At 39.6% G+C, this 15707-nt stretch overlaps 1 protein-coding gene across 4 annotated transcripts in view; it reads left to right on the top strand.

The window, feature by feature from the left end:
* The window catches only part of mtg2 (mitochondrial ribosome-associated GTPase 2), a 67991-nt gene extending 56760 nt beyond the window's left edge, over positions 1–11231 (top strand). For all 4 annotated transcript variants that reach the window (XM_051660451.1, XM_051660453.1, XM_051660454.1 and 1 more), the window contains 2 exons: positions 9487–9625; positions 9921–11231. In XM_051660451.1, coding sequence (XP_051516411.1) covers positions 9487–9625; positions 9921–10315 — 534 coding nt within the window. In that variant the 3' untranslated portion in view covers positions 10316–11231. The remainder of the gene's footprint in view (positions 1–9486; positions 9626–9920) is intronic.
* The last annotated feature ends 4476 nt before the right edge of the window (positions 11232–15707 follow it).

A 15707-nucleotide genomic window follows, 5' to 3' on the forward strand; every position in this document is an offset into this window, starting at 1 on the left:
ATCGGGTAGCGCTGGAGGCCACTGGAGAAGATGTTCACACTGTCCATATATGTAATTTGAAACCATGTTTTCCCACTGCTGAAGAGTTAGAATCCCAGGAAAAAAAAAAACTCCTTGAAATCTTCCACGAATCCTCCAAAGACGAAGGGTTTCGGGGGTTTTGGGAAACACTATCCTCTTTAACAACCTGGGGTTGTTTCCTCCAGAGGGGAGACTGTGGCGGAACTGGGAAAAATCAAAACAAAAAACAAATGAGCCTTTGATGTTGCCGCTCCCGAATAGCAATGGGAACGTAATTAATGGACGTGAGGTAATTATATATAAGGTGGAGTCATAGGAGGAGGAGGAGGAAGTAAGGGGGTGATAGAGAGCAAAGTGAGTACCTGAGTGGAAAAAGACGCAGCCTCATCAGCTGGGTGCACGCTGTGTTTAGTGCTGGAGCGATCGCGGGAGTGTTCTGAGGAATTGTGCTCCGAGCTTCGGATTCCATGAGCTGAAGTATGTTTCAGCCCGGGTATCTTCCTTTCCCCTGGAAATCTTTACCTACGATTCCCCATTCACAGCTGTTTCCCCAAGTTGCCAAGAGTAGCGGTTCGGCTGTACAGCTTGCTATAACATGCACACATACCAAACACCCACGGCACTTTCGCCCACGCATTCATTTTTATTTGTACTTTGTTACTTTACACCACTGCTTTATATTTTTATATTTGAAACAATGTTTAAATCTCTTAAAATTTTAGTTTAGAAATGTGTGATACATTTTGGCATTTTAGTTTAGGTTATAGAGGCAGCTTCAACTGAGGAATAGAACAAAATGTCTCCAGTGTACTACACATGGTTAAGATGGAAAAAGATTCAATTTTCAGAATAGTGTGAAAACAGAAAAAAAAAAAAAAAATTATAGAATGTATTTTATCAATTAACTTTTTTACTGAACACCATTAATAGATAATCATAGACTTTAAACTCTTGTTGGATGGATCAAATTAAAATAGCATGCTTTTTAGTGTGTTTGACACAAATGACAGTAAGATGTAAGTTATGAAGTAAATAAATGTCAACTTTCAGAAAAAAAGCATTTTTATAAATGTATTTAAAGTTTTTATATATCCATTTTAAAATAATTTAGTGTTAAAGAATAAAAAATAAAAACATGTTTCGTCCCTTATCTCAAGAATCAGTCATCTACTTTCTATTTACTGTAAGGAAGTTAATGTTGACCTTTTACAAAATGTAGATTTTTTTATTTATTTATTTATTTTATTTTATTTTTATTTGTGTTGTAAATTTTGCTGCAGTATTCGGCCTATTTGTTAAATTGAGGAACTTTGAAAACAGTTTTTTGATAATTTAGATGATGATTAAGAACCACCCTTTAAACTGTGTTCATTGTTTGTTTTTTCTAGTTAATTACATGTTTCCATAATGTATTAAAATAGCATGTTGATTGCTAAAAATAATTACAATATTTTTTTATTATTATGAATTAATTAAATACATAAAAACAGGTCTGCCGCCAAAGCTAAAGGGATCCTGCTTTGCGGCCTCAGGCTGTCCAAAGTTTTAGACAATGATTTGAACCTTTGATTTAGACAATGCAGATTGTGTTATATCCTCTCAATAGCAATGTTTACATGCAACCAAATAATCTGTTTATAATCCAACTGATAGCTCAAATGGATTGAAAAGCCTTCATGTAAACAAAAAATGATCTGATTGAGCTGGATCCGAATGAAAAGTTGTGGTGTAGACCTAAAATAATCTGTTTAAAAGAAAAATGTTAGCCATGTATACATTTGATTTTGACCACTTTCTCAGTCGTATTCTAAAATACCTTGCGCTCATGTGCAGAGTAGTGGTGCATATGTAAGTTTATACATGATACTCTTCGCGGGAACCTAATTTATACAAAGCAATGACAAAACACATTATTAAGGGTTTGGGGGCTCACACTGAATATTCTGCAGGGCACATATGTTCTTTCATGACATCACATAAAGCCAAAAGAATGTTGTGTCATTCTTTTTTTTTGTAATTAACATTTTTTATTAAATCATACAATAACAATGAAATGCAAAACATATATATATATTATATATATATATATAAAATCAACATTTAACGAAACCCGAGTGCCCACCACGTCGCACACAAAATTCTGAACCTTCGACCAGAATTTCTGGATCTCGACACACCACCAAAAAACATGGACCATGTCTCCATCCTCCAATTGGCATCTCCAGCAGGTGGGTGTCTTTATGACCAAGCCTTTACAATCTAGAGGGTCCAATAAAATCTATGCACGATTTTGAATTGTATAAGACGCACTTAATGTTTTTAAGAATCTTAGCCCACACTCCTTCCTCCAATGCCAAATTGAAATCTTTCTCCCATACTCTCTTGAGAGGAGTTAAGTCTCTGTCCCCCAGACTCTGAAATAACAGGGGGTAGTACACTGATGCCTCATAACCTTTTCCAAAAGCCGCAATTACCTCTCCCAAAGCATCTGCCTCCTTAGGGCGATGTGTGCTACTCCCAAAAATAGTGCAAAGCAGGTGGCGCAGTTGTAAATACCTATAAAACTGAGGTCTGGGGATCACAAAATGTTGGACCAAGTTTTCAAATGATCTCAACACACCACCTTCATATAGGTCACCGAGTGTAGCAACCCCCCTCACAATCCACTCCGGCCAGCAGAAAGGAGACTTGTCAATACATAGTCTTGGGTTCTGCCAAATGCTCAAGGCAGCATTTAAATAAGAGTCCAATTTAAACAATCTGGACACTTTAGTCCATACTGAGTGTAAATGCGAAATAACGGGGTGTAACTTAACTTTTCCGATTAGTTTGATAGAGATGCTTTGTAATGGCGAAATAGGGGCAAGAACTGCCTGTTCAATAACAAACCAGGGAGGGGCTTATTAAAATGCAATCTGGGACATTTACCATTCCAAATGAAGGACTTCGCTATGCTATCAAATTCCTTGAAATAAGAGAGGGGGACATCTACAGGGAGAGATTGTAGCAGGTAGTTAAATTTTGGAATACAATTCATTTTAATAACATTAACCTTCCCAATCATCAATAAATGTAATGAAGCCCACCTGCTGACATCGCTCGAAAACCTTTTTATTAAAGGGTCAAAATTAACACTAACTAAATCAGACAAATTTGCTGGGAATAAAATCCCCAAATACTTAATGCCCTGTTTGGGCCACTGGAAGGCACCCGGCTGAAAAGCCGTTTAATGGGCAGTACGCTGTCAAAGCCAAAGCTTCGGATTTAGCCCAATTGACTTTGTATCCTGAGAACTAGGAAAAGGAATTAATAACTCTGTGGAGGCAAGGTAAATATCTAGTAGGTTCAGAGACAAATAATAAAATATCATCTGCGTAAAGCAGAAGCTTATGCGGCACACCTCCCGACCACCCCTGGAAAATCATCCTCCTTTCTTATCGCAGCTGCTAATGGTTCCAGGGCAAGACAGAACAATAATGGGGAAAGAGGGCAACCCTGCTGAGTGCCCCTATTCAAAGTAAAATAATCTGAGATTAATCAATTTGTTTGTACCGCTGCTACAGGGTGTCTATAAAGTAACTTAATCCAACCAATAAATGTACTCCCGAGCCCGTACATTTCCAAAATCTTAAAAGATAATCCCATTCTACCATATCAAATGCCTTTTCGGCATCAAGTGAGATGGCAGCGATTGGAGATTGATCATTCACTACTGACCACATGATATTGATGAGACACCTGATGTTATCAGAAGAGCTGCGGCCCCGAATAAACCCCACCTGATCTATACGTATAAGAGATGTCATAACTTAATCGATTAGCCAACATTTTTGACAATATTTTTACATCTAGTTGGATCAGGGAAATTGGACGGTAACTTTTACACTCGCTTGGATCTTTGTCCTTTTTAAGAATCAGACTGATCCGGGCTTGTGTCATGGTTGGAGGAAGATTTCCATTCTTTAATGATTCAGTATAAACTTCTAACAAAAGTGGAGCCAGTTCTGTAGCATAGGATCTAAAACATTCTGCGGCAAAACCATCTGGCCCCGGAGCCTTGTTAGTAGGTAGGGACTTAATTACCTCATCAAGCTCCTCCAAGGTTATCTCAGAATCAAGAGTTTTTTTGCTCAATCGTCAGTTTAGGAAGATCTAATGGTTCCTCAAAGTTTCTAATATCTTCATCAGTAGACGAAGACGTGGAACTATAAAGATCAATATAGAACTCTTTAAAGGCATTATTAATATCAATGGCTGAGGTAAATATTTCACCACCAGCAGATTTCACTGAGGGAATGGTAGAAAAAGACTCTCTCTGCTTTATATATCTAGCCAAAAGCTGACCTGCTTTGTCACCCGACTCAAAATATGACTGTCTTGCCCTGAATAACCAAAACTCCACTTTCCGCGACAAAATAGTATTATATCTAGATTTCAATTGGGTCAATTCTCTGAGGCCATCAGCTGACATACGGCGCTTCAGCTCTGCCTCTGCACTTTTAATATTTCCTTCCAACTCCACGAGTTCTCGTGCTTTGGATTTTTTGATGAATGAGGCATATTGTATGATCCAGCCCCTAAGAACTGCTTTAAGTGCCTCCCAAGCCATGCCCACAGAGGATACTGAGGACCAGTTGGTCTCCATATAAACATTGATTTCAGTCTTTAACATTTGTTGGAAATCAGGATTTTGCAGAAGGGATACATTAAGGCGCCAACTATATGATTTCTTTTTCTCTATATGTGGCATCACCTCTAAACTCACTAGGGCATGATCTGAGACTAAAATGTTTCCAATTGAGCAATCAACAACAAATTAGGGATTTGGATATCAAAAAAAAAAATCTATTCTAGAATAAATCTTATGGACTGATGAAAAAAATGTATAGTCCCTACCAGATGGATTCAAAGTCTCCAAATATCCGAAAGACCAAGATTTTTACACATCCTGTGAAGCATCAGTGTTGCTCTAGGGGGCTTACACTCTTTTGCTTCACTATGATCAAGGACTGAATCCATCAGAAGATTGAAGTCTCCTCCCAATATTATATTCTCCCAACACTATATATTATAGTGGTGGTGGCGTAGTGGGTAAAAGCACATAACTGGTAAAAGGTTGCTGGTTCAATCCCCACAGCCACCACCATTGTGTCCTTGCGCAAGGCACTTAACTCCAGGTTGCTCCAGGGGGATTGTCCCTGTAATAAGCGCACTGTAAGTCGCTTTGGATAAAAGCGTCTGCCAAATGCAAAAATGTAATGTAAATGTAAATATCATAAGGGGTGCCAGCGGTTTGCAACATCCCTTCAAGATCTATAAAAAAAGCCCTGATCATCAGCGTTAGGTGCGTAAATATTAGCCAAAATCAACCTTTGCCCTTGAATTTCAGCTAAAACAATAATTACTCTTCCTAATTTATCTTTAATCTGTTTGAGACATTTGAATTGTAAATGTTTATTAATCAATATAATGACTCCCTTGCTCTTACTTGTGCCAACACTAAAGAAAACATGTCCACCCCATATCTTCCCAAATTTTTTAGCTTCCTGCGGGGAGAGATGTGTTTCTTGAAGAAACACTATATCATATTTCTTACGTTTAAGAAAAGAAATAACCTTCCTTCTTTTTATGGGGTGCCCCAACCCATTCACATTCCATGTGGAGAGAGAGATAGTACACTTATATTAACAACTGACATATTGATATAATAGAAAAAATAAATTGTGTGCCAAAAACAAAATTATGAAGACCACATTCCCCATTAGTGAAACAATCAACCCCCGAACATTCCCCCGAACAAAACAAACAGAAAAAAGAAAAAAGTTTGCATTAACCCCGCGCACGACAGCGCCAACTGGTGACAATCCCTCTAAACTCAAAAGGTCCATGAACGCCCTCGAGTCCCCATGACAACTTTGCCATCGGATTGCTCAATTTAATTACATACCAGAATATACTTTGTGAAATAAACCCAGTCAATAGGACGAATGAACACAAAGAACGTAGATTCATTTACAGAACTGTCTCAAAGGTGTGATCTTCCACAAAACAAATTTCAGCTGATAAAAAAACATTCAGAATCCTCGGACAGACAAACGAATGTTCAGTGAGCCGGCTGTTATGAGTTCAATGGATGACATAATCATTCCAATGTCTCGTAAAAAAAAAAAAAAAAAAAAAACTCAACAAAACAAACCACAGCCAGCAGGAGGAATAAGCACGAAGAACGAACAGATGAATTAACAGCTGTTCCAAAGGAATGTTATTCAACAGAACAAGCTCCAGCCGCTAGGCGGAACCAATACAAAAAGAAACAAAACCATATCAGTGTGTTACTGAACGATAATAAACTGCAAAAAAGTCAAAAAGACAGAGAAAGCGTCAACAAAACCGGTGTGCTGTTTCTCCCAGATGCAGTTGAGATTTATTCTAAGCACAAACTCAACATTTCGAGCAAAATTATCAGTTGTTTTATTGGAGTACCTGTGTTAGATCAGCTTCAGATGTGTGTACTTGTCTTCATGTCATCCTGCATGTTCAAATCAGACAGATACACTAAGAGCTGTGAAGTTCTCATACTTGGGTATGTAATTGCTTTTTCTTTTTTTTTTCTTCTTCTTCTTTTTTCTTTTTTTTTTTTGATTTTTTTTCTTTTCTCCCCAATTTGGAATGCCCAGTTCCCAATGTGCCCTAAGTCCTTGTTGTGGCGTAGTGATTCGCCTCAATCCAGGTGGTGTAGGACGAATTTCGGTTGCCTCTGCGTCTGAGATCGTAAATCCGCGCATCTTATCACGTGGCTTGTTGAGTGCGTTACCGCGGAGACGTAGCGCATGTGGAGGCTTCACGCTATTCTTCAACCTTGTCAAGGAGATGTTCCAAATCAACTTTGGTCACGGGCGGATTAGCGGTTAATTCCCTCTCCGAAGATTCCAGAAAATCGATTCGTTTTTCAACATCAGTCACTCTTGTAGCTAACTCAGAGAATTTTGTTTCCATCGCCGTAATCGATCGATGTATTACAGCGAGATCCTCCAAGTCAGCAAGAATCTTCGTCAATATCACCGACATGTTGGACAACTGACGCTGGATTCCTTCTCCCGCCGCGCCATCCAAATCGAGTCCCCGGTCTGTAGGCCTGTCGGGGCTTTCATCCTGAACACGTAAGTGTCTTTTAATGTCTCCAGAGCCCGAGGATTTTGACTTCTTTGCCATGTTTTGCAACAAAGGGCAAATGTGTAACTGAGTTTATCAAATTTCACCAGATTATAACATGAGAATAATCGAAAAAATTCAGCAAAGTGCGCAGAGCTCGTCGCTCACACGTCCGCTCCTTGCATGGCGTCACGTGACCCCTGTTGTGTCATTCTTAATAGAAACTTGAAGCAGCATGTGCAGCTATACGGTGTTCTGTGTTCCATTGCTTGCACGTGACTTCACTTACTTCCTGACGTTGAAATGAAATAATTTCTAAAGCATTTCTTTTTTGCCATAGTGACAGTCGATCGTACGTGAAAGATTAGGAAAGTAAATGTTAGAATATGTTGTACAAGAGATGATGCAAAGTAAACACAGTAAATAGCCTAAACATCCTCCACAAAATTTTTAATTATACACGGTTATAGGCTTTAAATAAAAAAAAAAAAAATAAAAAAAATATTGATAGCCTATTAATAATATCTAGGTTTAGACGTAGGCTCTTTATATTGTACAAAGCAAAACTCTTCTATTGACAGTTATTTGACACTGCAAGCTTCCCTTCTCTTGCTGTTTTAAATAGCCTACCTTTTTTTTTATTATTATTATTAATTATTTTATGATTAAATGCTTCATTCCGCCATCATTATTGCTTAGTGATTTTTGCGTAGCATCCTGTCCGCAGCTGTTGCTTAAAGTCCCTATTATTTTGTTTCTATTCCACATGTGTAAACTCCTTTAAGGACAACTCTCACCCATCTGTCTTCGTACTCGCATCTAGAGATGCCTGCAGTTAGATTGGAGGAGGAATGGGCATGAGGCAAATATTTGGTTAAGTCAGACAGATGCTGCTCCTAATTCTTCGTTTGCCGAGTAGAGTGAGTGTAAAAAGCTTTCCTGGCATATTTTTTAAAAATATCTCAACAAAGCAAAAACGGCAATTATGGTTTTTGGTGCCATTGTCATTTTCACAGGCTTTCTTTGCTTCATCAGAACGCAACGATTGATGCTCTTCACATGCGCAGAAGTTTTGTTTAGAGAACATGCAATGCACATGTAAACAAATATTTGTATCGGATTGCAAAATGTATTTAATCTGCAGTCATAGTAAATTTATTGGGATTGATGAAAATTAGTGCATGTAAACAGCCAGTGGTGTAGACCTCTGGCCTTGCTGGAATACAGCTGCGACTCACCGAATGCAACATACCAGTGTTGGGGGAGCTACTTTGAAACTGTAACTTCTCAAGCTGCTTATAAGGCAAGCTACCATTTTCAATAAGTAGTTAGCTACACTACATGCTGCAAATCTTTTTAATTATACAAATGTCAAGTGATATGTAATTCTACAGCCAGAACAGTATTTACATGGTTTTCTGGCACAACAACTATGAAGATCTTAAGGGCCTATGTACATATGGTCACTTCATGTGTTTTCACTGATCGGATGGCTATCCGATCATGAAAAGACTAGTTGTAAATGCCCTCCGAAACACATTTGAGACGGATTGCAATCCGATCGTTCAAACCACTTCAGAGGGTGGTTTTAGATGCATACCATTAATAACAAATTCAAGTGTCTGGCTGTTCAAGACGCATATGTAAACCTTTACTTCACCCAAACAGCGCTACGTCAGCAAAGGAAACAGGCAAATATAACAGCTGCTACTGAGTATTTGCATCGGGCTCACATCACACAATACATAACAAATTAAGACAGATGCACGTTGTAGGAATGACAGGACTTTTTTTCTTTATTTATTTGATTCAGATCGCTAAGCAAACTAGAACTAAACGCTGGCAATGACCGCATCTGACGCACATGATGCATCTTGCTTACAAGAAGCCCAGAGCGCACAAACAGAAACACTGTTCAAAGTCAGCTGGAATCAAATATCACATCTTTTAAATTTTCTGCCCGGCATTATCATAATCACGGAAGTGAACTCCGTGTTATTTGCATTTAGCGCAGGAATTGAAGATCGGATTTATATCCATTTGGTGGAGACACATGATGTGGCCAAGGGAAAATGGAATGTGCTTATTCAATCAAATAGCTATCCGATCAGTAAAAACACATGAAGTGACCCTTAATTAGGGTGACATTAAACAAGAAGGCTGACAATATGAAACTGAACATAATAAAACAAATGTATATGAAATACTTCTTAAACTTAATTAAAAGGATAATAAAGCATATTATGTTATTTCCTGACTAGTTCCAAATGACATGTGTGAGTGTGTGCGTGCATACATGTGTTTTCTGAGCAGGTTGGGTTTCCAAATGCAGGGAAGTCATCTCTGTTACGTGCCATCTCTAATGCCCGGCCAGTGGTGGCAGCGTACCCCTTTACCACACTGAACCCTCATGTGGGCATTGTCAAGTACAGGGACCATGAGCAGGTGGCAGGTGTGTGTTGAATGTTTGTTTGTTTTTTAAATATGAAGTGTGTAATTTTTTTCGATGTTAAAATACTACTACTCCCATGCAGAGAAATGTATTAATAAGCCATGCGTAGGTGGATTTCCCCCAAAATTGTCAACACTATGAAAACATTGCTCTGTTTGTTTGACCATCCTGATCAGCACAACAATAACATTGGCTTTACCAATGGTTTTAGTTTGAGGTGGGGCTTTTAAGACACTTAAGATACTGACTAGTCATTAAAGCCATTAATTTCTTTCTCTTCCTGTTTTTTCTGCAGTGGCTGACATTCCAGGGCTGATTCCAGGTGCTCATCTGAACCGCGGGCTTGGCATCTCTTTCCTGCGGCACATTGAGCGCTGTCGTGTCCTGCTGTACGTGTTGGACATGTCTTTACCAAATCCGTGCGAGCAGCTGCAGCAATTGAGCTTTGAGCTGGAACAGTACAAACCTCACCTGTCCTGCAGACCTCACGCCATCGTGGCCAACAAAATGGACCTGCCCAACACTTGGAAGAATCTGAAAGCTCTGAGGAGCCATGTCCATCAGCGGGTCATTCCCATTTCTGCACTAACTGGGGACAACACAGAAGAACTGATCCTACACCTGCGACAGCTGTACGATAGCCACGCTCAGAGCAGCAGTAACTCTAGGCTGTTACCACGGAAGACATAGACTTTTGAAGAGAACTTTATGAGGATGACAATTTATTTTGATGTACTGAATAATTGGAATGGCTATGCACAAAGAGTTGAAAGGATTAGTTCACCCAAAAATTTAAATTCTCTCATAATTTACTCGCCCTCATGCCATCCCAGATGTGTATGACTCCCAGAAGTGCGTTAGCAAGTTCAAACAAGAACTGACGGAAACAAAAACGGAAGTGCAGTGTTGTTTACAACAGAGGATTATAGAGAGTCATACGTAGTTGCCTCATTTGGCTGGTTTGAATACGTCAACTGTGGCTCCATCCTGGAGCGGTGAACAAGGAGAGCTGTTTGAATCAGTTTGAATGCAAGTGAGTGGAGTAGATGCCTCAGACCGCTGCATAAACTCCTTTTGTGTCGAAAAAGTACTGCAGCCCATAGAAACAGCTGCTAATAAGGGATCTACATATGAATATCTATGCAGAGGAGGCTTACGCCACACCAGAGGCAGTTTGAACTCCACCCTCTTCAACGTACAAACCTCAAGCTGGCAGGAAGTGAACATTTTTAGTAAAAACGTTTTAAATATTGATCTATTTCTTACACCTAGCATTTCTCTTCAGAAGACATTTATTGGACCACTGGAATCATATGGATTATTTTTATGATGGCTAAATTTGGCACCCATTCACTTGCATTTTATGGACCTACAGAGCTGAAATATTCTTCTAAAAATCTTCATTTGTGTTGTGCTGAAGAAAGTAAGTCATACACGCCTTGGATGGCATGAGGGTAAATATTTTCATTTTTGGGTGAACCATTTTTCTTTTTGATTTGTAACTAGTACAACCTAATAAACATGCAAACAAAAAAACAAAAAAAGCTATGTGTATTGGGAAAAGCACAAATTTGTTTTGACTTATGTTACAATATCCCATTTATAAAATTGAATAAAAAATAGATAAATATTGAAAAGAAAAAAGTATATAAATAATACACAATAGACTATATATATATATATATATATATATATATATATATATATATACTATCATACATACATATACACACATACATACATATACACACATACATACATATACACACATACATACATACATATACACACATACATGAATATATATATATAAACATACATACACATACGTAGTGCAAATCTAAATACAAATCGGTTATGTACAGTGCAAGGGAATGTAATGGCAGAAGAGGTAGGATGTGTTGGATAATATAAAAAGACTAAGCTGTGTATTGCACATTAATTATTGCTCAAAGGGGCAGTTTTAACTGTTCATCTGGCAAAGGAAGTACAACCTCTGCTGGGCCTTTTTCGCAATGGAGTCGATGTTGGTCTCCCACTTCAGGTCCTGTGAGATGGTAGTGCCCAGGAACCGAATGACTCCACTGCTGCCACAGTGCTGTTTAGAATGGTGAGGGGGACAGTGTTGGGGTGTTCCTCCTAAAGTCCACAATCATTTCCACCGTTTTGAGCGTGTTCAGCTCAAGGTTGTTTTGAATGCACCAGAGAGCCAGCTGTTTAACCTCACTTCTGTATGCAGACTCCTCATCATCGCGGATGAGGCCGATGACAGTGGAGTTGTCTGCAAACTTCAGGAGCTTGACAGAGGGGTCCTTGGCGATGCAGTCGTTGGTGTAGAGGGAGAAGAGTAGTGAGGAGAGCACACATCCCTGGGGGGCACCAGTGCTGATTGTACAGGTGCTGGAAGTGAATTTCCCCTGTCTCACAAGCTGCTGCCCGTCTGTCAGAAAGCTGGTAATCCACTGACAGATAGACGTGGCAACAGAGAGTTGGTGTAATTTAGTCCGGAGAATATCTGGGATGATGGTGTTGAAAGCCGAACTGAAGTCCACAAAAAGGATCCTTGCATATGTCCCTGGTCTGTCCGGATGTTGCAGGATATGATGCAATCCCATGCTGACTGCATCATCCACAGACCTGTTTGCTCTAAGCAAATTGAAGGGGATCTAGAAAGGGTCCAGTGATGTCCTTCAGGTGGGCCAACACCAGTCTCTCAAATGACTTCGTGACCACAGACGTCAGGGTGACAGGTCTGTAGTCATTAAGTCCTGTGATTTTTGGTTTCTCTGGGATGGGGATGATAGTGGAACGTTTGAAGCAGCATGGGACTTCACACTGCTCCAGTGATCTATTGAAGATCTGAGTGAAGATGGGGGCTAGCTGGTTAGCACAGGATCTAATACATGCAGGTGAAATGCCATCTGGGCCCTGTGCTTTCCTTATCCTTTGTTTTCGAAAGACAGTCTTCACAGATCTTAAGTGCAGGTTGAGTAGGAGGAGGGGGGTTGCAGGAGGTGTTGATGTTTGTGTGAAGTGAAGGTCAGAGTGGGTGTGGGGTGTGAGATTGATCCTTTCAAATCTACAGTAGAACACATTCAGGTTGTTAGCCAGTTGTTGGTCCACCATAGGTTGGGGGTAGGAGTACTGTAATTCATAAGTTGTTTCATGCCACTCCACACTGATGCAGGGTCGTTAGCTGAAAACTTGTTTTTCATCTTCTCAGAGTATTTTTTTTTTTTAGCCACTCTGATTCCCTTATTCAGTGTGTTACTGGCCTGATTGTACAAGACTTTATCCCCAACTCTGTAAGCATCCTCTTTGGCCTGACAAAGCTGCCTGAGTTCCACTGTAAACTATGGTTTGTCATTGTTAAATGTTAAATAAGTCCTAGTAGGAATGCATATATCCTCACAGAAACTGATATATGATGTAACGGTATCCGTGAGCTCATCCAGGTCTGTGGCTGCAGCCTCAAAAACACTCCAATCCGTGCAGTCAAAGCAGGCTTGTAGTTCCAGCTCTGCTTTGTTGGTCCATCACTTTACAGTCCTTACAACAGGCTTAGCAGATTTTAATTTCTGTCTGTAGGTTGGAAGAAGATGAACCAGACTTTAACGTTGTTTCAACTGTACACCAACTTTCATTGATGTAAAAGCATGTTCCACCACCTCTTGTTTTCCCCGTTAACTCCGCGATGCGATCCGCTCTGATCAGCTGGAAGCCCGGCAGATGTAATGCGCTGTCCGGAATGGCTTCACTCAGCCAGGTTTCTGTGAAGCACAAGGAGGCAGAGGTTGAAAAGTCCTTGTTTGTGCAGGTGAGGAGATTTAGTTTGTCCATTTTCTTAGGGAGAGAGCGGAGATTCGCTAGATGAATGCTTGGCAGCATTGTTCGAAAGCCCCGCCGACGGAGTTTGACCAGCGCTCCTGCTCGTCTCCCTCACCTGCGTCTCATAGCGCGTTTAAACAACACAGCCGTGCCTCCAACTAAAATGTCAAACAAAATGTCTGAATATTCAAAATCTGGGAAAAGATTGACTGGTATATGCTGTCGAATGTTCAGCAGTTCGTCTCTGGTAAAACTGACTGGAAAAAATCACTAAACACAGGACAAACAAACAAAAACAACAAAACAATAGAAGCACTCCACACTGAGGCGACCATCCGCGATGCCATCATGATGTAAATGATAGGTCACCGAGTGTTGTAACCCCCCTCACAAGCCACACTGACCAGCAGAAAGGGGACTTATTAATACATAATTTTGGGTTCTGCCATATGCTTGAGGCAACATTTAAATAAATGTCCAAATTAAACACACTGGACACTTACCTATACTGAGTGCAAATGCAAGATAATGGGGTGTAACTTAACTTCTCCAATTAGTTTGATAGAAAGGCTTTGCAATTGCGAAATAGGGGCAAGAACTTCCTGTTCAATACAAAACCAGGGAGAAGCTCTCTCAGGTGGAAGCAACCACTGAGCCAAATGTCTGACCGAATGCATAATAATAAAAACAAATCTTGGTAGGCCTAGCCCACCTTTGTCAATCGGTTTATGTAATTTATTGAAATGTAATCTGGGATGCTTACCATTCCAAATCAAGGACTTTGCTATGCTATCAAATTGCTTGAAATAAGAGAGGGGGACATCTACAGGGAGAGATTGTAGCAGGTAGTTAAATTTTGGAATACAATTCATTTTAATAACATTAACCTTCCCAATCATAGATAAATGTAATGAAGCCCACCGCGCACATCGCTCGAAAACCTTTTTATTAAGGGGTCAAAATTAACCCTAACTAAATCAGACAAATTTGCTGGGAATAAAATTCCCAAATATTTAATGCCCCATTTGGGCCACTGGAAGACGCCCGGCTGAAAAGTCGTTACTGGGCAGTAACGCTGTCAGAGCCAAAGCTTCAGATTTAGACCAATTGACTCTGAATCTTGAGAACTTGGAAAAAGAATTAATTCTGTGGAGGCAAGGCATAAATCTAATGGGGTCGGGGACAAATAATAAAATATCATCAGCATAAAGCAAAAGACTATGCCCCATACCTCCCGCCACCACCCCTGGAAAATCATCCTCCTTTCTTATCGCAGCTGCTAATGGTTCCAGGGCAAGACAGAAAAATAATGGGGAAAGAGGACAACCCTGCCGAGTGCCCCTATCCAAAGTAAAATAATCTGAAATTAATCCATTTGTTTGTACCGCCGCTACCGGGTAACTTAATCCATCCAATAAAAGTATTCCCAAACCTGTATATTTCCAAAATCTTAAAAAGATAATCCCATTCTACCATATTAAACTCTACGAGATGTGACTCGTGGTGTCTCGCACGCGATTGGCTGTTCGCTTCATTCATGTGAACACTCACGTGAACTAATCATAACCTTGGGATCAAACTCCGAATTGATTAAGCTGGTAACGAGCATCTTGATACCACTTAACTCTAATGAAGCCTGATTGGATTTGGTGAGTTTTGTCAAAATAAAACCAATCCTGGAATCCAGAATTTGTTCAATTTTTTTAATTTATATATATATATATATATATATATATATATATATATATATATATATATATATATATATATGGCACTAGACTGAGTTCTTTTCAATGATATTAGCCAATAATAACAGTGAATGTGTCTTAAAGATGAAGTACTGTACACATAAAACCAAGCGTTTCAGGCAGAGGGCCAAAGACGGGGTAGGTTTTTGTGCATTTTTTTTTATTTTTTTTTATCTAACATAAGTGAACCTTAAGAAATTTTAAATAAAATATATGCATGTCATGACCCCTTTAACATTTAATAATATTTAATCAATTACTTTACTAAATAACATTTCACTATTGAAATTCCAGAAAATGTATGTCTTTTTATTATTATTATTCTGCTGCTGCTGCTGCTTATTATTATTATTATGTGGGACGTTGAGTTACGCTCCATGCCACCCTTGAATGAGTCTGTGCCGCACATGGGCCAACCCAGTAAAAAAAAGTGGACGCCACCCTTGACACGTCAACATGAGGGCACACTCCAACCCGACAGGCGGCGCGACACAAACCGACTGATC

This window comes from Myxocyprinus asiaticus, chromosome 28 (genome assembly GCF_019703515.2).
Source record: "Myxocyprinus asiaticus isolate MX2 ecotype Aquarium Trade chromosome 28, UBuf_Myxa_2, whole genome shotgun sequence".
Lineage (NCBI taxonomy): Eukaryota > Metazoa > Chordata > Actinopteri > Cypriniformes > Catostomidae > Myxocyprinus > Myxocyprinus asiaticus.